Here is a 22,477-nt window from a genome sequence, read left to right on the forward strand (position 1 = left end):
TTAGTAAAAGCGGCTTTCCCCTTTTTTGTACCATCACCGTAATTACGACATGAAAATTTCATGTCGCGATTTTAGTATTATAACATTTAAAACGCATCCCGCATTAGCTACCGCGTTATGTTTAAATCAATTTTATAATTCTAATCTCTACAAAATCTACTTGTAATTAATCGAAAATAAAGGCAGAGTTCCGTTACTTTTTTAATCGATCAAAATTCTTAATTGCACATGTTGTATCTATAATTAAACGCCCTGCTCTTTGCACAATTGCAACTTCACTAACCTATTATTAAAAAATAATACGATAGTCGTAAGGCATTCTGCACGTTCTGAAGCAATTCAAACGTGAGCCGGTGAAAATGATATATACATATATACATACGTGTATATTGCTGGTAAAATAATTTTATAAAATAATGTTTACGTAACGCGATTCTTGTCACAAAGCTGGCAGAAAGCTTCTACCTTAGCCGTTTAAAATGCAAACTAATTACAATGACACAATTAGCATTGCGCACAAGCTGCGAAAGAGACTGCCGTCCTACGTGGAATTAAGTAATTTATATTAGCGCTTACGTCGCGATAAGATTTATTGTGTTTAACTGATGCAACTTAATTAAGAATTTTAATTTAATTAAAGTTCACCTTAATTAGTGCCCATTCTTACTGGTCGTCCGGAACGTGGCTCTTGTCGCGTAACGAGTCTCGCGAGACGAAATATAAATGTACGAAGTATCTATGCAGTTTAAAGAAAGCACAAACGCGATACCAATTTCTTAAAAATATAAGCGTTTGACGGAGAAATATGGCATAATATCGTTGTTTATATATCCTATGCATGTATATATATGTATTGACAAATAGATAAATAGAGTTTGGCGCTACATGTCTAAATTGCATTTTTTTCTATTTTATTCTGTTTTTTAATTACATTTAAATCACTTTTCATTTTTCACATTTTATTTTGTCAAATTAAATCAAATAATCTTTTTTTTTATATACAATAGATAAAAAGAGAACGACATAATTAAAACGAATGACAGGGAAATTCAGATACCCTGCTGCGTTTCATCCGCTCCGAAGCTCTTCGTGAAACTTTTAATTATCCTTTTCAGAGAACCCTTAAAAAAACTCCCTTTTAAAGAGGTTCCATGCGATTCTATATGACGTCGAAAACAATTACAAATTTTCATATGAATTTCGATGAAATGGAAAATAGACTGTCAAACGGTGAACGTTTATCATCGCGAGATCAGTGAGGTATTGCTTACATGTCGTCGCGAAATGGAAGAAGGTAACTGAGAAAAATTTCTCGAAGCGAAATATGAATATTCTCAACTTTCATTATTGTCGCTCTAAACAAAATTCCGCAATTTCAAATAACATGAGGGCAATATTAGATAAATTAAAATAAAATTTAAATCAATTTAATAAATTTTAACAGAATAAATCGGCGAGAAAGTAATCGAGACACATCGGACCGTCTATGAAGAATATTGCAAACAACAAGAAAAGAAATATTCTCTCGCAAACCAATTTATATATGCAACGTATTGATATGCGCGTCGCGAATAGCAATGTGTTAAGGGCACGAGTCGGGCGTCTCATAAATTTCCAAATTGGACTTTCGGAAGAAAGTGAGTGCATCGTCCACCGCATCGTCCAGGATATCGCTCAAGAGATTGCATACATTCCTATATATATATATGTGTGTGTGTATGTGCCGTTGGAGCCACGCTGGAATCGGTGCTGCCAAACCATCGATATGTATGCAGGTCGACTCTATGAGAATTTGTATACGTCGATATCTCGCCGATATTCTCCCTTTCCGAGATTCGACGCCGCAGAGTTTGACGCACACGGGAAACACATGTCGCCGCTCGCATAGGATAACGCACAAGGCGATTGAGACCCTTGAGATGCAAATATCCGTACGTGAGTGCGTGCACGCATACATATATATGTAAGAACCGTCACGTGCAATTTGCATAAAAGCTTGGAGCATAAGAGCTTGGCGCATAAGAGCCTTGACTCTCCGATGAAACCTCTAAGATACCCATTCCGTAAACTGAAATTTTTATTCTACTGAATAATTGATGGTACGTGATATTTTTGCGTTTATTATCTGTCATGAAATATTACACACATATCGCCATTTCTATATTAATTATAAACACCGGGTACATTTACATGTTCCGTTATTTATCTCGAGCAAGATTTACTTAACTATGGGCCACAAAATACTTAAATATATTATCGTTACAATTATGATTATACTCATATTATGTATATTTTTTTAATTTATATCACGTATTTGCATGCGTCTTTTACATTTTAATGGATTTAGTACTCCCAGTCGCGTGACATTCGAGAGTTTCTCCGTGCAAGATAGATATATCAATGGGACACCGAAGTCCTGCCGGATATCGACTCGGTAGCGGATAACCATCGAGACAAGAGGAAACAAACATGGTTGAATGAATCGGTGCTGCCAAACCATCGATATGTATGCAGGTCGACTCTATGAGAATTTGTATACGTCGATATCTCGCCGATATTCTCCCTTTCCGAGATTCGACGCCGCAGAGTTTGACGCACACGGGAAACACATGTCGCCGCTCGCATAGGATAACGCACAAGGCGATTGAGACCCTTGAGATGCAAATATCCGTACGTGAGTGCGTGCACGCATACATATATATGTAAGAACCGTCACGTGCAATTTGCATAAAAGCTTGGAGCATAAGAGCTTGGCGCATAAGAGCCTTGACTCTCCGATGAAACCTCTAAGATACCCATTCCGTAAACTGAAATTTTTATTCTACTGAATAATTGATGGTACGTGATATTTTTGCGTTTATTATCTGTCATGAAATATTACACACATATCGCCATTTCTATATTAATTATAAACACCGGGTACATTTACATGTTCCGTTATTTATCTCGAGCAAGATTTACTTAACTATGGGCCACAAAATACTTAAATATATTATCGTTACAATTATGATTATACTCATATTATGTATATTTTTTTAATTTATATCACGTATTTGCATGCGTCTTTTACATTTTAATGGATTTAGTACTCCCAGTCGCATGACATTCGAGAGTTTCTCCGTGCAAGATAGATATATCGATGGGACACCGAAGTCCTGCCGGATATCGACTCGGTAGCGGATAACCATCGAGACAAGAGGAAACAAACATGGTTGAATAAACCTGTTAAATGGCCAAGTTACGCGGATTTGCGCGCTCGGAAACTTTGTACAAACGGAAGGCGCATCGTGTCCGGAAGATTGTATAGGTCGATTTTATGCGCACTCTCGACGAAATGCGCATTGTTCTCGGGAAAACGGTGTGAAATCGGATAACGATGAGAGAGCTAGAGAGAGAATATAGTTGAACGCAGTAGAATATATTATGAAAAAAAAAAAAACGATATTACATAATACGCGCATCATGCACGAGCGAATTAAAGAATCGTGCTTTTATCAAATATATGCATTAAAAGGCATACTTTCTTAATCGCGCATTTAAATTTCAAGCGATAACTTGGCTTTAGATTAGAGCAGCTATTATAGGGTAGAAGGTGAAACACAGAAAAGGAAATATTTACAACGCAAAAACGACGAAAACGATGTACTTAACGTGCGCGATAAATTCACGATAAATAGCAGCGTTGTACGCGGTTAAATTTAAACGTGCATAAATACTCGATGTGCACGCATAACTTCATGAATTTTAGAACGATCGAACGGGTTTTTGCAGGGTGCAGCGCCCGTAATTCGTGCGCTTACAACGCGCACTTTATCGCGATTCATAAGCATAATACGTCTCGTATTACGTCGGGGCTATTTCCCGCGACGGATTTTACGCGTCGCGCACGCAGACGCTATTCTTCATTCGCCCTTTTTGCATTCGACAGCGAGGCGCGCGCGAGAGAGGGTCGTGAGTTCTCACCGGAAATGGCGGTGAAGTACCCTCGACCTTCTGTTTCCTCATCCGGGAACGAAACGCGCGCACATGGAACACTGTATATCTGAGTAGATGAAGTCTCACTACTGTAACGCGTACCAGAGAGAATATTACATGGAATAAGAACTCTAATAAACTAGAAACGAAGCGTGAAATTGTATCCGCTTGCTTTACCATTTTTTGTGGAAAAAAAAAGATGAGAATATATAACAATTTTGATAATGGCGACATGCAGTTAGATGAGTAAATTGAATCCATAAAACGGGGATACGATTGTATCATCAAGATTAATTAAGCATTATTAATCGAGAAAAAACTTGCACTTATTAAAACATTTAAGCGTCATATATTGCAATATACTGTACGATAGTTGTTCCCTTTCTCGTAGGGCATTTGCATGTGTGTGTATATTCCGGAGAAAATCGATAAGCGGCCGCTACGAAAAGATGTATCAGACACACATGCCCGTCTTATCTACGATATACGACGATAAACAATACACGGGAATTGTTTATCTTTCTCCCTTTTTCTCTCTCTCTCTCTCTTTTTTTCTCTCTTTAGGAACACTTTTGTGATAAGGACACGTCGTATTTTTTGTAAGTGCACTTTATTTTGCGTAAACAAGAGTATCTCTTTATATCGCGCGTACCAGTAAAATGCATGCCGCTCCATAAAAATTGTAGAGCGTCGCGCGACGTAAATGTAAATTGCATTTCACGTATACGGGCAAAAATATTTTCGTTTATTCACATGACATTTACGGGTATCGCGATGTGGATTTTCGTATTTAAATTTGCTTTAGTGTGTTTGGTTTATTAATATTTTTTTTTCTTTTTCCTAACATTTATCAAATTTTTACATTCTTTTTGACAGAGGATTGCTAAACGTGTATGCTGTAGGACTGTAGGTATTTAATCGCAAACATTTGTAGAACTAGTTCCCAGAAATTTGAGCGGAGAAAGCAAATTTGTGTCCGGGCCGGGAGAGATCATTCATGTCTATGTGGAATCGATTCGATCAATAGACGCGTGTCAGTAACGTTTCTGCATTTCAGTTACGAGGATGATAGATAGATCGACATCCGCTATGCATCTCCAATCGATTGGATCAATCTGGTTGGCTGATCAATCCGATAAGCGTGTTGCCGCCTTGATCAGCTCGATCAGAATCGTCATCGAGGATATTTGATATTGTCGATATAACCACTGCGCATTTACAGAATATCGAGGGGAAAGCGAGTTTATATTATTATACAATTTTGAGATCTTAAATTGTGACAGGATACTAAGAATGTCGTATGACATACGTGTAATTCGAAATTAATTTCGTGGAAAAGATCTCTCTGAGAGTCAACAGATATTCTGTATACGAGATCGATGAAGAGGTAAGTCTCGGCTGATCGGCTTTGGTAGCATCTACAGCCAAGGATCTATCGCGTGTATTTGTACGTTCCACGAATCTATCGAACTGTTTGCACTCGATATCGCGCGGACGAGAGGATTGCGAGTCTGCTTCGTAAAACGGATGAAACGTCATTCCAATAAAAAAAAATATATAACGCGAGAAAAAAAGGCAGAAAAATTAAAACGAGAAACGTCTCGCCCGACAAGATCAAAAGCCATTTCCGCGTTGCTGCAACGAGTTGACGCGACTCAGCTAAACTGACCCATTACCTCGTTCCCGGGGTGTCGGTAAAAGTGCGGAAAATAGCACTGCGATCGCGGCCACTCGCGCTGGCGATTGATTTCCGCGATATTTCAGAGGGAAAAACTTTTCCCGGGGCGTCCCCGGGCGAGATCGAGCCCGGGCGAAAAATGAAGAAAGTTTCCCTTCGGCGCTCACACGTCTCTCGTAACTGCGCCCACGTGCGCGATATACTTACCCCGTTACGTGTCGATTCTTTGTCTTCGGCGAGAACGTCTACGCGCGCGAAACGTTACGGGGAGCGGGGGGCGCGTGCGTTAACTGATATAAAGCGCAACAAACTGGGCCAAAGTGCGGAAACGATGCCCGACAATGGTCGACACGTGATAGTGCTGCCGACACGGGGCCGGATTACACGCCGGATTACGCGATACCTTTTGATGAATGGCGGGGAAGCGGAGAGTCGTGACTAAACTACCTTGAGAAATAAGAGTAATGGGGATATATATATATGTATACGCCTACAGCGGATCAATCGTGATAATAAGACAAATAATTAGATATATTATAATATTAAATCTCATAATATTATATAAAGGAAAATTTCTTATATATTAATTAGTAAAAGCGTTGATTATACAAGATACATTGCTACTTGTACGTAAAAATCAGATTAATTGCAAAAGCGTTGATTATACAAGATACATTTCTACTTGTACGTAAAAATAACGTGTTTCAAAATAAATGTGAAAATTATCTCCAACTGCAATCTTATTTGATTCGGTCGTTAATTAAATTATTATGAAATAACCTACCATGAAATGAATAGCTGTATTTCTTATCATTTTTCTTGCATGTTATTTCCTTTGTCAAGTAACTCCTCCGTTTGAAGGGATTTAAACTTTCTTTTATCCTTTGAAAGTTTCGAGAAAATAAATTCCATTATCAGACAATCTTGTATATAAAGCGGCTAATAAACCCTTACGTGACCCTTCAATGTTAGATGCATGCGATTATCTTTTTTTCCCTGGTTCATTCTAATATCAAAACTTCAATCAAAAATTTCTTTTTCTTTCATGTAAAAATGTCTTTTTTTTGGTTCGGATAATCTCGTAACAAATTAGCGAAATAATGATACAGCAATAATGCAAGACTTGCCGTAAAAGGGGGGGGGGCGAAGGACGCGAATTTGGTCCCGTGATTGCGGCCTACTCGGAAATTCCATTAAGCCGTCAACAGTTGGTCTTGTCGGATATGATGATAATTGACGATGACGTTATTAGCCGCGTGTTAGCCCTTAATAATTGAAACGCCAGTTGACTGAGAGCCAATCTTACAATCAGAAGAAAAAACAATGATGTACAAATTATTCATCAAAATTATTGAATATTTGTAACACAGTAAAACAGATTTAAATGTATAAATAACATATGTTTTTCAAGTTGTTATTATTATTGGTAAACCATTAATTCTTTTAAATTAATCGTCCACTCGCAATCATATCACCAAATAAATTGAATATTGAATATTTCAAATGAGATCGAAAAAATTTGAAGTTATTGCATAAAATTCAACGTTTCGACAAACAATTATAGTAATAAAAATTGTTGCGACAATTTCCTAATTCGATAATTTTCTGTTCAAGAAATCTTTTCATATCTATCGATTAATTATCATGTCTTTGTTTTACAAAATTTTTACACAGTACGGCAGATAAAATGGAATAAATCTGTTAACGTATTCGCAACAATTTTTTGCCAGAACAAAAATTTTTACATTAAAATCGATGACTTAAATTCTCAAGTTTATCGGATGAAAAATACAGCATTGTTCCCGGATTGGTGACGGCAAAGTGGGATTTAAGTCACCGTGAAATGGGTTAACGGATAATTACACAACGAGAAAAATCGAGCGATAAAACGAGCGACGATATATCAAGCTGTAAGAATCCGGCGTTAAGTAGAAAACATTTTTGCACCACTTGCAGGCAGAATATTAATGTAAGAATGTAATTTACGGCGCGAGAGAAAAAATGTAGACCGGCTTATACAACATTAATTTCTTTCGACGTTATTCGATAGCACCGTCTTCATTCGCGAGCGGTCGTGAATTTCTGTTGTAATAATGAATTAATGTCACGCGACCAAGTGATCAATCTACTTCTATCGGGGACAGGCGGCAGGTATCTGAAACTTAATGGTCGCATAATCGTACGTCAGTATTAAGAATAAATTCTTTCGGCCACGCCTGATTTTCGTTGCAAAATTATAATCATTAGTGACTGGGCGGAGACCAGGGACAGCTAGCTGAAATGTATTCAGCACGAACAATATTAACAATAATTAATAGCAGACTTAACTGTAGTGTTAGTTAATTTATGACGATTATTAACACAACTTTGGTAGGTGATAAAATAAACTTATTCAATACATGTATACAAAAATATAAGACTAATTTTATTATCTATAAATATGATAGTATCTTATAAATTTTTGACAATGCATTTAAAAAATTAAAAAAAAACATTTATGAAATAGTTAAATATGGATCTAATAAATAGATATATATTTTTTAAAAATTAGTGTCACATGTACATTTCACAGAGAGAAAATGGGAATAAAAGAGAAATTATTATCTCTGCTTTTTTTTTAATATACTGTCTTAAAATTCGCGACCTGGAAATAATTTTTACAGTACTGTATATTAATAAGAATAACCACAATCCATGTCAGCTGTATAAAATTAGCATGCGTCTAAAAAAAAAAGATTCTGCTTCCCCAATTGAACCAAGACGTTTTAATAGAAGTAATTCACTAGAAATTATAAGCAATTAATTGACATTCGATACGTCTACATAGCACACTGAGAATGAACCGACAGATAGCATCACTTGGCAAAGATCGAGCAGTCCTTCATATCGTTCGACGACAACCGAAGAGATGTGAAAAACGCGCGAGAGAGTCGAACGTCAATCAGCGTGCTGGAAATTACAAAGTTCCGGCGAACTCTCGACCGTAAGTTTGACGTTCTTAACAAGGTGCACCCCGGCCGGGTGGTGCGCGCAGTTTTTCCGAAGGAATTTTACACGGGCAGCGCCCCGGGATGTCGACGACCGACTCGTTCCCGGGAAATGGCGCGGAAACTGCCCTTTCCTCTCCCCCTCCTCTGTGAAATCTCGCGCGAAAAAGAGAGAGAAAAGCAAAGAAAGGCCGCGACGGTTTTATTAAATTAAACGTCAGCTCTCTCGACAAGGCTTTCCCAAGGAGCGGCCGCGTCCTTAGCGACCGTTTTCCGCGCTCTTTTCGCCCGTCGGAACCGTAAAAGCTGACCGTGCCGGATCGCTCTATTCCGCACGCGGCTTCCGCCCGCGGCCGGCCTCTCGCGATGAAATTAAATTTCCCCTTTCCTTGTCGCGCATTTGATTTATAAGAGCTTGCCCTGTTTTATGTAGAAGATTCATGTACAGATCCGTAGTTCTCGAGGGATGTATACGTCGCACGATTGTGCTTCCTTCGTGATAAAAAAAAATTTATAAATTTATTTCGAGTCTCTTTCAATAGAATAGAAAATTCTCATCTCAAGTTTAATAAATTCATTTATTTATGATATTGGAAGAGACTGTAAATAAATTTATAAATTTTTTTTAATGCTATGTCTGCTTTACAATGTTACATAATTTTCTTTTGAGTAAATGCTTTGAATTACAAAATCAGATTGCAAAAGTGAGATAATCCGTATTAGCTATTTTGTGACATTAGCTATTTTGTCCCTTCAGTCCTTTTGACGCGAATAAAACACAACACAGCAGGTAAATGCCGACGCGAGAAGACCATAATAGGAAAACTATTTGACGTAAGTAATCGCGACAAAAAGCGCGCGGATTCCTGCAGAGAACGATCCTGGAAAGGACGCTCGGAACGACGGGGGCTTCTTGCCGAGGGCCGCTGATACGTGGAGCTTTTTCTCACCGCGAAAGTTTTCGAGTTTCAGGAAGCTTGAGAAAGGTTCAGGGTGGCGTGAAAGCGTGGGATGAGAGGAAATGTCCGTAATGGAGCGCCGGGGTAGCAAGGACCATGGATGAAAGGAGGAAAAGATAGATAGAAAGAGAGAAAGAGAGAAAGAGAGAGAGACACACACACAAAGGGAACGTCGTGGAAAGAGAGACAGGGAAAAAAGAGAGAGAGGGAGAAACGGCGGAGCTGGTGGGATTTATAGGTGCCGGACTTATTAACTCGACGGCGAAGTTAACATTAATCTTGACTCCAGCTCTCGGTAACTCGCGAACAATCCCAATCGCTCGCGATTGGCGCGACCTTCCCGGCCCTCGACATCGGTCGACGCGCGTTGCGCTGTTCATCTTCGTCCTCGGAAATCTCGGAAAACCGCCGCGAACGAAAGAGGAGAACGGATAGGGAGGAACAGGAGACTTTCCCCAAATGAACCGCCGGAAATGCGGAAGCGCGCCATTGTGCCGGTGCCCGGATTTCCGGGAGTGACTCGCAAAGTTGCTCGTTCGACAATCTCTCGTTGGAGAGTTAATTCGAGACGAACTCAAAAGGATTGGACGAATTTACGATGGAAGGAGGGAGAGAGAGAGAGAGAGAGAGCGAGAGAGAGAAAAGAGATCGAACTTGCCATGAAGCGGAGCTCTTCGGCTCGGAGTGCCCCGTGCTTAAATCAACTTGATACTTCGATTAGTTTCTTTCCCGTGAAAGTTTTCGGGTTCAGATTTGAATGCGCATCGCCGGTGAAGCCGAGGATTCTCGCCAGGGACTTCCGAGTACTCGGTACGATGTCGACCGTTATCGCGAAAGCGATAATCGTTCGGGAAATCGTTTGTATATTTGTAATTTAACGATCGTCTCGCTTTATATAGTAAAACTAGATTGAGATGGAAAGCATTTTTCCTTATTACAATCTCAAGTTTATGTTTAGTTAATTTTGCTGATATATTAAATTATCTACGAGAGAGAAAGAGAAAATTCGTGTAATAAATAAGTTATTCGTAATAAATAAAATTTCCAATTTATTATATATATCCTTAACAGAATCCATATATTACTCATACAAAATTTATGCCTTAGAAGTTCCTTTAATTTAGTGCGGTACACAAAGCAAGATGTTTCATCGTGACGAACACGACGTGTATAGTACTGTACTTTCTATTTCTCTACGTTTTCTCGTGGACGACATTTCCTCGTCTCTCTCTCTCTCTCTCTCTCTCTCTCTTTCTTTCTCTCATTCTCGTAATAATGTAATTTGAAATCGCATGAAACAAACGCGCCGGCTCTTTACAGAATGGTAAATCCTCCGGCATACGAACTCCCGTTGTGTTCGCTCGCAGCGCTTTTACAGCCTGAGAATTTATCTCGCCGGTGAATTTGGTTTGTATCAGTTAAAAGGGTGCAAGTTTCGCCTCGTAATTTCCAACGGTTATCACGCGCAAGCTAACAAATTTTACAGCCGCAACGCGCAATTTCGCCAATTTTACAAGCGTCATTCCAAAAGGCGCGGTAAAATATACATCGCGACGCAAAGGATACCGATAATCTTTTTTCGATAACCCGTTATGTATTATCACGATACGTTAATTATTAATATTGCCCAGTCTCTCTCTCGGGCGTATTTTTAAATTTAATATTCTCTGTTTATATCACTTTAACATTGCTAGAATTTTCGTTAAATTGCTGATATTTACGAATTTATTATTAAACTTCGTATATACATATATCGGAACCGATACTTTCTTTTCCAATATCAAGCGTACCGCGTGCGGTAGTAGTAATCTTTTTTCTCTTTCTTTTCTTTATACTCGCATGCCAAATATTGATATAAAATATCGACGTAACAATCTTAGTCGAATTCCTGTTGGAAAAAAGCGGTTTGTTTGGGATACTACAAAGTAACTCCGCTCGCCATTTAACTATTACTAATAGATCCAATTGTCCCTCGCTCTTCCCATCCCCTTCGCCATCTCGTCGCGATCGCAATGGCAATTGACGTCACTTTATCTCTCGCAAGATTCAAAAATGTCGAGAACGAAAATTGATGGAGATGCGCGAGAGCGTTTAAGCATTCGATGGATCATCGTCCGCTGTGAGTGAGAAGGTATAGGTCGACAGATTCGCGATCTGACTATCTTTCGCGTAGCAATCAAATACCCCTGCACCGCAGGGGTAGAATCTCGAAACTTAACATTCGTGCGCAGTTGCATGCAGAATGTGTCATGTAATGCGATTATCTCAGATAGAACGTGGTAGAGGGAGAGGGTGGTTTATACGCGCGGCCGAGACGTAGAAGTAGTATGTATCGAGTTTAACAATGTTGAGCAGTGAGTTGCAAGTACTACAATATTATCTGATTCGCGCGCCCTGAAGCGCACGCGATAAGAAACGAGAGCGCGCCGCTTAACTCCGAGTTACACATTTCCCTCGTAAGGATACCGGATTTATCCCTCCGCGTCGAATTATGCGGTTGCTTGTCCGAGATAGTAACATTTGCGAATGCTACAACTCTCACGACTCTGTTTCGTGCAATTTAAATTTGAGGAAAATGGGCGCAGTCGGGAAAAGAAGATGATAAAAAAGCGAAGGATGGTTGGAATCCCTTCGCACACGATCCAGAGATTTGATTCGAGATCGACTCAAGATCACGACCGACACTACGAATTCGGGAAATATCTTAACGGAATATCTTGCTTTATCCTATTCCGAGGAGGATCTCGAACAGGTTGACGACCTCGCGATATTTACATCAACGATAGACGCGCGCCGGTATATCTAGAAGCCGACAGTGTCTGTAATTTATGTGGAACAAACCCCGGGTTGAGTTTATATGGGAATCGTACGACGGCGGATAAGGAGCGGGCGAGATATCTCCGGCCTTAATATGATCGGCGACGCCCTTAATCCCGAAACCCCGAGCACAACCCGCCTTCCTCAACCGCGCGCGGCAAGCTTGCTCCAGAATGAGGACGAAATGGCGGAATCGCGGAAAGCTCTCATAAAGGCAGATGCGGACACGTGCCTTACATACTGAAGCCTGATTCTGCGCCAAAGCCGGTGCATTGCATGCTGACTGTATAGGGTGTTCCGTCACAAAACCGTCACAGACTCCTCGGCGTAAGTTCGATGAAAAATTAAAGACACTCGTCCTATTCGCGGAGTTACTTAATTCCGTCTCGCTACACGTTCTTTCGCGTCATTTGCCTCACGGTTCGCCGTTCATTGTCGGCACAATGGAAGCACAATGAAACCGGAGCCGTTACGGACGGAGCATTACAAACGGCGAACAGCTGCGCGGGCATCCAAATCGAATTTCCGAAAATTCCGGCGAAAACATGACGGTCGACAAACCGAGCGCGAGAGGACGATAGCATCCGGGATTCCTACGCGCGCCGGGATTCCGTCGCGGTGAATGTATTGTCCGCGGGACAATGCGGCGGCTGATTGCGAAGCGGCCGGGTGAAAACTTGACCCGAAAATAAACCGAATCGCTCGAACGCCTCGGTCGACCGCTGCCAAACGCAGTCGTTCGGAATACACCGAGAAAGGGAATTGACTTGGACTCTGTACAGAATGTTTCGGCTCGCTACCGGGTGTATCTTCGGCCCCCGTATAAAAATATCTTATTATTATTAGATATCTTATATATATGTAATAATAGTATCTATAGATTTTTTCACGTTACTTTTCCGATGAATTTTTAAGCGACGAGAATTAAATTTAGGGTTGCACAAGACTCAAGACAGTGATGTCAAAATGCAGACGCGGTTCACACGCACACAATCAAAGAACCGCGTATATATGCTGTATGCAAAATTTTGTGTAGTTAAATAATTGTTGAACATTTTATATCGATTATTTTGTTTATTGTATTAATTATTTCTAAATTTGTTAATATAAATGTTTTTATTTATTAAATAAAATTTTTTAAGTTTGTATAATATAGTAATTTCTTCTCATTTAATTTATACACACACATAAATATACATATTTTAGATTTTTTTTAAATCAATAATCTTGACAAGACCAATAATTGACAAAGTTAGTCTTGATATTTTCTTGATAACTAATTAAAAATCTTGTCTTGAATTTCAAGATAATAAGACAAGACAATATCAAGACTAGTCTTGATATCTCGTGCAACTCTAATTAAATTTGACATTTAATCACAGAGAGAATATTAACTTTAGATATAAAGTTTCAAAATTATTCCGCGACTCCAATGTGAACGCTTTTCAAGTTTAATTGTCTTTAGATCTCATTTCAATGCTCGATACAAAAATGTTGCGACACGTCATGTATCGTCTGTTGAATTTTTCATCAAATAACGGAAAGCGCGACTTCAAACCGTCCAAAGAATTTGATGGCAGGAATTTTCGAATAGCGGTATTTGAGCGGTGAACGGACGTCCTCTATGCAACCGTGCATCCCGACAATTCTTCGATCCGAGCACCGGCCGAGGCTATTGTCGTGCCATCGCAGGTGAAACGTCGATCCTAAACTGTCGCTGTCGCTCAGGAAAGCAGACATCGGCAGGAAAAAGTGACTTGCGCGACGGCGAGTCACGATGATTTGCAAAAGAGAATTCGTTCATACTCACCTCACTTGAGTCAGCTTTATCACGCTTGTCAACTACTCATCAAATTTAAGCGTGTATATTTAACAAATTTTTCATTGCCTCATCTTATATACGCCATCTCATATATATTATCTAAAATATTAGAAATAATAACAAGATATATAATGCAAGATAAACTATTAAATAATAATAAGATACGATGCGATATAAAATATTAAAAATTTTTTAAAATATTATCCGTTAAAGAGATCGCTTCAAAATTGGCTAATGGATCCCTGGAAAAGCACGGAGAACGAAAAGACGCCACGACCGTAAAAGTCTACTAACGTAAAATACAAGAGAGGCAACATTCCATAAACCGAGCAAAAATAGAGTATATATATATCGAATATCATGCCCGGAACAGAGTGCGGCGAGAGACGGCAGTTTAGTTTTACTTTCTCGGTAATAATGCACGGACTGCTTTTCCGCTCGATTGTAAATATGGTCGGGCCGCGCTCTCCGGCACGATTGTAAATACGATCGGAGCGTGCACGAAAACCATGCCCGTTTTTCCCAGACAACTGAATCCGCTAGATCGCAATGAGACGGTTTATATTCTTCGCAGGCGCGATGGAAGCTTCTAAACACGTTACGGTATGTCATAAACGCCACGAGAAAGCAGCGGCGAATATAGAAAAATGTTCAAAGAGGTAGAAGAGATTATCAGTGTGATCCACGGAGAAAACTTTCAAACGTGGAATCTATACAAACATTACATAAGCTCTCGAAAAATGAGACCTGAATTTTTAAAATTTGTACGTGGCATTTTACATAAAAAAGAAATTATATATATTATTATTCATATAAAAAAAATATTGTTGTTTTTAATTTTATCCATGATATAACTTAGAGAAAATTGTATTATAATTATTTAATAAAACATATAAAAAAATATAAAATTTAATCAAATTTTTAAGGAAAAAAATTATTATTTGTTTTGATAGATCCACTATTGTGGAAATGAATTTTATGTAACTAAATTATTTACCCTCGCTTCCATCTTGCTGTGCAGTGGTTTTTCCTTCGTTTCTCTTTTTTTTTTTTTTTAAATAAACATACGCATGAGAAAGAAAATAAATTTCAATCGCGAATGGAAAAGAAAAATATGCTTCTTTAGAAATGTCGTTAAAGGATGGAGTGGATCTTGTCTTATATATGTATTTAACTCGTGATACGCGGATTGTGAAGAAAGCGAGCGGATAAATCTTTACAATGAAGTTATTTCGAAGTTTATTAACAAGGATAGCATGCAATTTTCTCACGTTCAATACATTTAAACTTTTTTAATAGGCTTATATTTTTTTCATCAAATATCAACCAATGACTTATATATCATACGAGAAAAAAAATTTTTTTTTCTGTTACTAGCATTTTCTTCATATAAATCAAATGTAATATGTAAATGCATAATTATTTCATTATTGACTTATTTTTTCGCGTTTTACATCACCAAAGGTGGATATACATATATTATTCTCTCTTTCTCTTTATGTAATTTTAACTTATCAAATATTCGCTTTATGACTCACTGAAGTTTATAACTCACTAGAATAATTGGAAATAAAACATCTATGCAAACTACGAGACAGTCGACTGTCACAGCAGAGATTTCATATGTTATTCTGTAACAAGCTTATCTGTGAGGAAAGGTTTTGATATAGGGCTTAACCGTGTTTATAACCGCGTAAGCAGAAAAGTACTTTTGCACACGTTTTCACGGCGATATTTATCGCAATATTTCATACAGCGCGGGATATCCTATTTTTGTTTCACTTCGCGGACGTTCCCACCTAAAAATGTCTGTTGTTCGATGTTACGCTAACATCCGCGCGCTCGTTGCGTTTTATACATTTTTCTTTGAAAATTATTTAACAAGATCCATTAGCGCCTTTTGAAATTAATCTCCCGCGCGCAAATCAAGAAATTATTCGATTAGTCTCTCTACAATTAGTCTCGCGTTATATACGATAAACTGAATAGAATATATTTGAATTTATATTTTTCTTTATCTAGCGCAAAAATGCATTATTACTTAATTATTGGAATCTTCCTGGCGGTATGAGTAGATTAATATCTAACAGAATTCGTTTTTATTAAGATTTTTAAAGTCACCAATATTCACCGGTTGAACTGTTATTATTACAAACATCAGAACTTATAGGACGAATCTGTGAGACTCCACTTTTCCTTTATATTAGATCAGACAAGATTGCTAGCCTTCCCGGTAAGATGATTTTGTGTTGCTTCCTGTTGCCATTCGTCCTCAACAAACACGATCGTGCATGAAGCGAAAACAGATTGGCCCGTCCGGCACTGGGTCCGTCATTCTTTTCCACCTATTTTCCTTAAACTCACTGCTCCGCCTTCCATCCACCGGTCGCATTGTAATTCCGACTGAACAGTTTCGCTAGTGGCAAGTTCCTACGTGCTCGGCATGTCAAATTCGACACATAAAACTGCCGCAGAGACAGTAACCGTTCTGGCTTAACGTATCGTCGGCACGTGTCACCGTCACCGTCGTCGTCGTCGGCGGTGTCGTTATAGTCGTCGTCTATACTTGCATTACTATGCTATTACTATGGCAAACGCGCGGACGCCCGTAAATAATTGGTATCGGATGCTCATTAACTAAAACGCCCGCCGTTATCAGCGAGTCGGCTCACGAGCGCCGTAACGTCACAATAAAATGCGCAGAGTGCAATATAGGTTGCCCCGAAAGAAATAAATCAATCTTTCGCGAAGGTGGATGGGATAGTACTTTCAATTGCGAACTTTCTTTCGATAATTAATTGAAAGCCAAAAGAAATTAAATGGGGAAATGTGATTGAAATGAATTGGAATCATTGTACAATGCAAGATGTAAAAAAGCTTTGAAGAAATAAAATTCGAGAAAACGACATATAATTTTTTAATTGTGAGTAAACTTGAATAAAGAGTTAGGATATTTAGAAGAAATGTGTGGTGACAGATATACACATATATATATAGAATTCTTTCAATTAATTCTTGAAGAGAAAAAATCGTTTACGTGTTTATCCAGTTGTAGTTGGAAAGAAAAGCACGGTATCTAGGGCGTCCTATATAAGGACGAATGGCACGTCTTATTAGCAGGCAGCGAACAAAGAAAGAAATAACGCAAGACGTTTATTAGCAGTGACTCTTCGTCTTAGATGTTCAACGTTCGCGTCTCATCACGGTTCGTTTCGAGCGCCATTATCTTTAATTAGTTCTTGTCAGGGAATTAACTTTAATTGACGAACACGACTGTATCCGTTCGACATTATAGATCGGTCGAGAAAATTTACTGCTATTAATATTTATTTAAAATAATGATATTTAAATTAAAAGAATTAATGCAGCGGGTTTACAAATAAATCCGTTATATATTTTATATATTTTTTCCGCAGTACATTAAGATAGAAATGCACAAGTTCTATAAATTGTCTATAATATAAAATTAGATACTTAAAGAGAATAACTACTTTTGAATTTACGTTAGCACAGAAATCTCGATAAATTTTTTGCATGCAACATTCAGAATGTAAAAATAAACTTATAAAAAATTACTGTTGTAAAAAAGAACTATAGAAAACATTTTTAAGCTAGAATACATTTCCGTGAAAAATGTTCATGAATTATTTTTCAAAATAAAAAGCTGAAAAAGCTTTTAGTTTTGCAAAAATCAAGTGTGAGAGATAAAACCTAAAACTTTTCTAAAACGCAGAAATTCATTATATGAAGTAACGATGCAAACTCACAATTGAAATATAATAATATCCCAGCGACGAAGACAAAGATGACGACCAGGAGCACCAGCAGGAGCAGCAGTATGGTCGGCCTGCACCAAGGACTTCTGATTACTTCGGTTTGCCTGCCATCCTTGCTGGCCAGACGTTTCTGATCGACCACGGCAGACTCACCGCTAACATTTACCACGACGCCTTTGTAAGTGTATTGAGGCGCTTTTTTATCCGCCAAGAAGCCGTGATCGTCCTCAGGATCCGAGTAGACCCCGTAGGCCTCGAAATTACTCTTCCTGTATCCATTCATCTTTTCCGCGCCGGTCTCTTCCTGATCCTGATGCTTCCTGGCGTACGCACCGGACGAGGACGAGCCCAGCTCGCCGATCTTCAGGGTCTGATCGTAAGACTTGTCCTGGAACCTGGACGATGTCGTGCTCTCATACTTGGATCTCTCGTAGCTCTTGGAGCTCGTTAACCCGTACTTGGGCTCGTAACCGCCCTTGCTGCCACCCTCGTACGTCTGCTCGTCGTACTTGGGCTCGTAGGTAGACCTGGGCTCGTACGTCGGCTCGTAGGACTTGCTACTCTCATACCTGGGCAAAGTGCCGTACATCTTGCTGACCGAGTGATACTTGCTCTCATACTGTCTGGCTGGTGGTTCTTGCTGTCCGGAGCAGGCGAGATCGTAAGCAGAATCGTGAGTCTTCACGCCTGACTCATAACCCTTGGAGGCGGCCGGCTCATAGATCTTGCCCGGATGATGATGGTGATGATCCTTCTTTGGCTCCAGCTTTAGTGTCTCCTCGGCATAACGCGACGCGTACTCGTAGTCGGTCAGATCCCGCGAGTATCGTCTGCTCGAGTCCGACAGCTCCGGATAAGCTCTGCTGAGCTTCTGCGCGTCGTTATGATCGTAAGGCGCATCCAGGTCCGACTCCTGATAAGTTCGCTGATCCGCGCGACAATCGGCGTATCTCAGCGCGTCCTCTGGATAGATCCTGTTATCGAACCTTTCGAGGTTCTCCCGATCAAAGCCGACGCCCACCTTTCGATCGTAATTCCGGTATCCCCTCGACTGATCGTGGTAGGCACCCTCGTGGTAGGCCGGCGCTGCCGAGGCGGACGATTGGGGATCCTGATAGGACTTGATCTCTTGGTACTCCAGGTAACGGGAGGACCTACGCTCGCTACCATAGTCCATCGAGCCCTCAACCACGTTAGGCAACTTGCTGCTCAAATTCTCACCAGTTCCGGCGGACAACGCCTGGCAGGTCTCCGCATGCTCGACCAGATTCGGCAGCCGCGACAACGAGCTACCTGGCGTGTTCTCCGTCAGGTCGAGCTTGAGGCCGTTGCTGCTGGTCCTGCGCATTTTCGAGGATTCGCATGATCGTTCCGGAACGATCGCGCTACGATCGGTGAACGATGACGCTGGCAACGATCAGTCGACGGTCGAAGTTTGTAGCGCGATTTAATCAGAGATGCATTTTTGTGTTAGTAGCGGATTCTTCGCGGGATTAGCAGGTGAGCTACGAAGCCTGGAAGCAAAGAGAGAAAAGAAGAAGATTGTTAGTGCGGTTAGTAAATAGATAGTTTTAATAGTCTTAATATTTAAAATTTATTAAGTTAGTACATTAATAAGAAGAGCTTTCTTTATCATTATATTTTTTCTAGATTTATAATAAGCGGTTTAAAACAAGATTATCTCATCTTAATGCGATAATTACTAATTTAATGTATTGATAAAACGCTCAATTTTAATTAATTTATAACTTTCCTAGCATAGAAAATAATACTGAAACTATAAAGGCAAGGGAAAAAATTTTAATTAGTATTCGAAGGTTCAATTCACTTCTTGATCTTTTACAATAGCGGATCAGTGGATTACGCAGGCATATCTATACATGGTTTGTTATCGATACGTGTATCTCTCTCTCTTGATACGGCATTCAGGGCAGCAATATTCTGTAAGCGCTTCTCCAGACTGCGATTACCCTCCGCATGCTCGGTAGCTCACGAATGGCCGCTATAGCCAATGATGACGATAATACCCGATCGTGCGTGACCGAAATGCGGCTGCATCGCAGTCAATGATAATGCGCCCGTCGAATACATCGGTCGCGGAGTTCCCGGAAAATTGAAGTTGCTTAAACACAATGAATAGACGATGGCAGCGTTGCAAGGCAAACAATTTCTTTATCGTATAAGGATTAAGCGCGATCTACTTCTCCCGTTGCGATTTCATCTTTTCTTCCCTCGTTCCGAGAAATCGCGCACGCTCCCATTTCTCGTAGTAAATTCTATGTTCACATTGCTCCTGTATCTCCGATATTTCCTCGAGGACATTTAATATTAATGCTAAAATAATAACATGCCAATCGCGTACACGCGGTCGTGTAAGGGAGTCACGCAACTTTTATTACATTATTATGCGTGTTTCAGATGACTTCGTTCAAGTAAATTGCATCTATGCTAATGCTTCCATTATAATCCCATAAACCTCTCTGCTTTATTTTTCAAATAACACATTCTACTTTTCATAATTTCAGACAGAAAGAAATAGAGAGAAAGATATATACATATATAAATTTATATAAATTTTTTATTGAATTTTTTATTAAATTGATGCCATTCTCTGTACTAAACACGATTGACATAAATCCAATCGCTGTTGTTATATTTTAAAAATCAACTACATTCCTCAGGATGGTCTTTATTATTCCTCTGGATCTTTAGATCATCGAATTTAAAATCTACAGTTAATAGAATTCCGATTTTAATTTGTTGAATAGACTAGTATACAGCGCTGTCAAATCGACGCTGGATCGATAAATCACATTATTGAGCCACGTCTCTTTCGATTACAATCAGTATATAGTCCGGCCCGACTCCCTTCTCATTGTCAGTCGACGGGGCGTATTCACGATTGAACGCCTACGGCGGATCGATCGATAATTAATTAAACGCGATTGCGGAGGAACGACAAACGTCGCGCTTCCGGAAGTTTCCACCGGATATACCGACAAGAATACCATGTCACCTGTCTCCCGTAGTTGCGGACTTCTTCGAGGGGTGTTTCGCAAACCTACGTTTCGCGACTGCGAGATGACGTTTGCCTTACATTATGTCATATCACATCCGAGACGGTTGATTTCGTTAATCCTTAATAAATGAAACGACATAACTTTAATCGAGTAAAGTTCTAATTGTCCGCGGACGCTGATTTACTGAGAATTCTCTCTATGAGATTTACGAGAATGAGAAATTTATAGTTGATATAAGATACGATAAGTTTAGAGACACAATTTATACTTGTACTGTAATGTATGACGCTCACAAATTGTCATTTATTCGATCTTGTTTTAGATACTAAAATAAATTTTGGGGAAACCTTTTAGACTAGTTTGCATTAAAACAAATAAAATATATGTTATAATCGCCGTTATCATTTATCGATAATTTCGAGCAAGCAATTTGACATGCGGAAACGAAAAGATTTAAACGCTGAACGCATCGGATCAGCTGAGAGGAAACAGCGTCTCCTTCCGGCGATCAATCGCTGATGGTTCTCGCGCCATAAGCCAATGCTGTTCGTCATAAAATTTTCTCTAGCGACTAAACTGGAGTAATAAGTATGACAAGGGCTCAAAGAAGATTGCTGTTCCGCATGCAAATATGATTAGTTCCGGCGTGTAACTTCATTTGCGTATATTAAAAGCGCGGATAGCTCACTTTATGCAAACGACGACGGGATGGGCGTCGAGAATGAGGGGGGCGGGCAGCGAACTGTTGAGGGGGACGAAAAGAGTGGGAAAAAAAAATGTTTCGCGAAGAATTATAAAGAGCGACGAGCGAGAGGAGAAGCCCGTTGGAAAAATAGGCGACTGGAGGCGCAGAGCGGGCGAGAAGCGATGATGGCGTCCTTCTCTGGGAATCCTGATTGCCGGTCGTTAAATGTTCCCGGTCGCACGGCGGCGCCTTGCACTTAAAATTAACGTAACTTTCTAAAAGAATGGTGATTGCGTGTCGCGTGCCCAACGTTATAAAAATGCATCGGACTATAAAGCTTCTTCGCTCGAAGAAAAGAGACAGATATTAGCTGGAGAAACATATCCCTAATATTTTATCTCTATCATGTCGGATGTTCATTTGTCAAGCATTCGTGGCCCGCCAACGCTGGGCGTGACAGAAATAAAATATGCTAGACACTGGACATGCTTCCAAAAAAAAAAAAAAAAAACCCCGATGCTACAAATCTCTCCAGCACCCTATTTATGCCCATCTTTCTTCAGTAATTCAGAATCCGACAGAATGTGTCACTTGGTTCGTGTTATTTGTCACAATTAAGGCAATTAAGGCTTTAATAAAAAATTATGATATAATTGAGGCAACGTATCTATTGTACTTTCAGTACTTGTATCTTTTCCGTATTTTTTCTTATCGTTACGCATACGATAATTTCCTAAAATTTCTTTTTTAACAAGAAT

At 39.5% G+C, this 22,477-nt stretch overlaps 1 protein-coding gene across 1 annotated transcript in view; it reads right to left on the reverse strand.

The window, feature by feature from the left end:
* LOC115242072 overlaps positions 1-19,362 on the reverse strand; it is a gene marked incomplete at its 3' end in the record, with an annotated part of 241,921 nt that extends 222,559 nt beyond the window's left edge. The window contains exon 1 of the mRNA XM_029818106.1: positions 18,006-19,362. Coding sequence (XP_029673966.1) covers positions 18,006-19,362 — 1,357 coding nt within the window. The remainder of the gene's footprint in view (positions 1-18,005) is intronic.
* Between the last annotated feature and the right edge of the window lie 3,115 nt (positions 19,363-22,477).

The sequence above is a fragment of the Formica exsecta genome, unplaced genomic scaffold (assembly GCF_003651465.1).
Source record: "Formica exsecta isolate Colony F162 unplaced genomic scaffold, ASM365146v1 scaffold562, whole genome shotgun sequence".
Taxonomy (NCBI): domain Eukaryota; kingdom Metazoa; phylum Arthropoda; class Insecta; order Hymenoptera; family Formicidae; genus Formica; species Formica exsecta.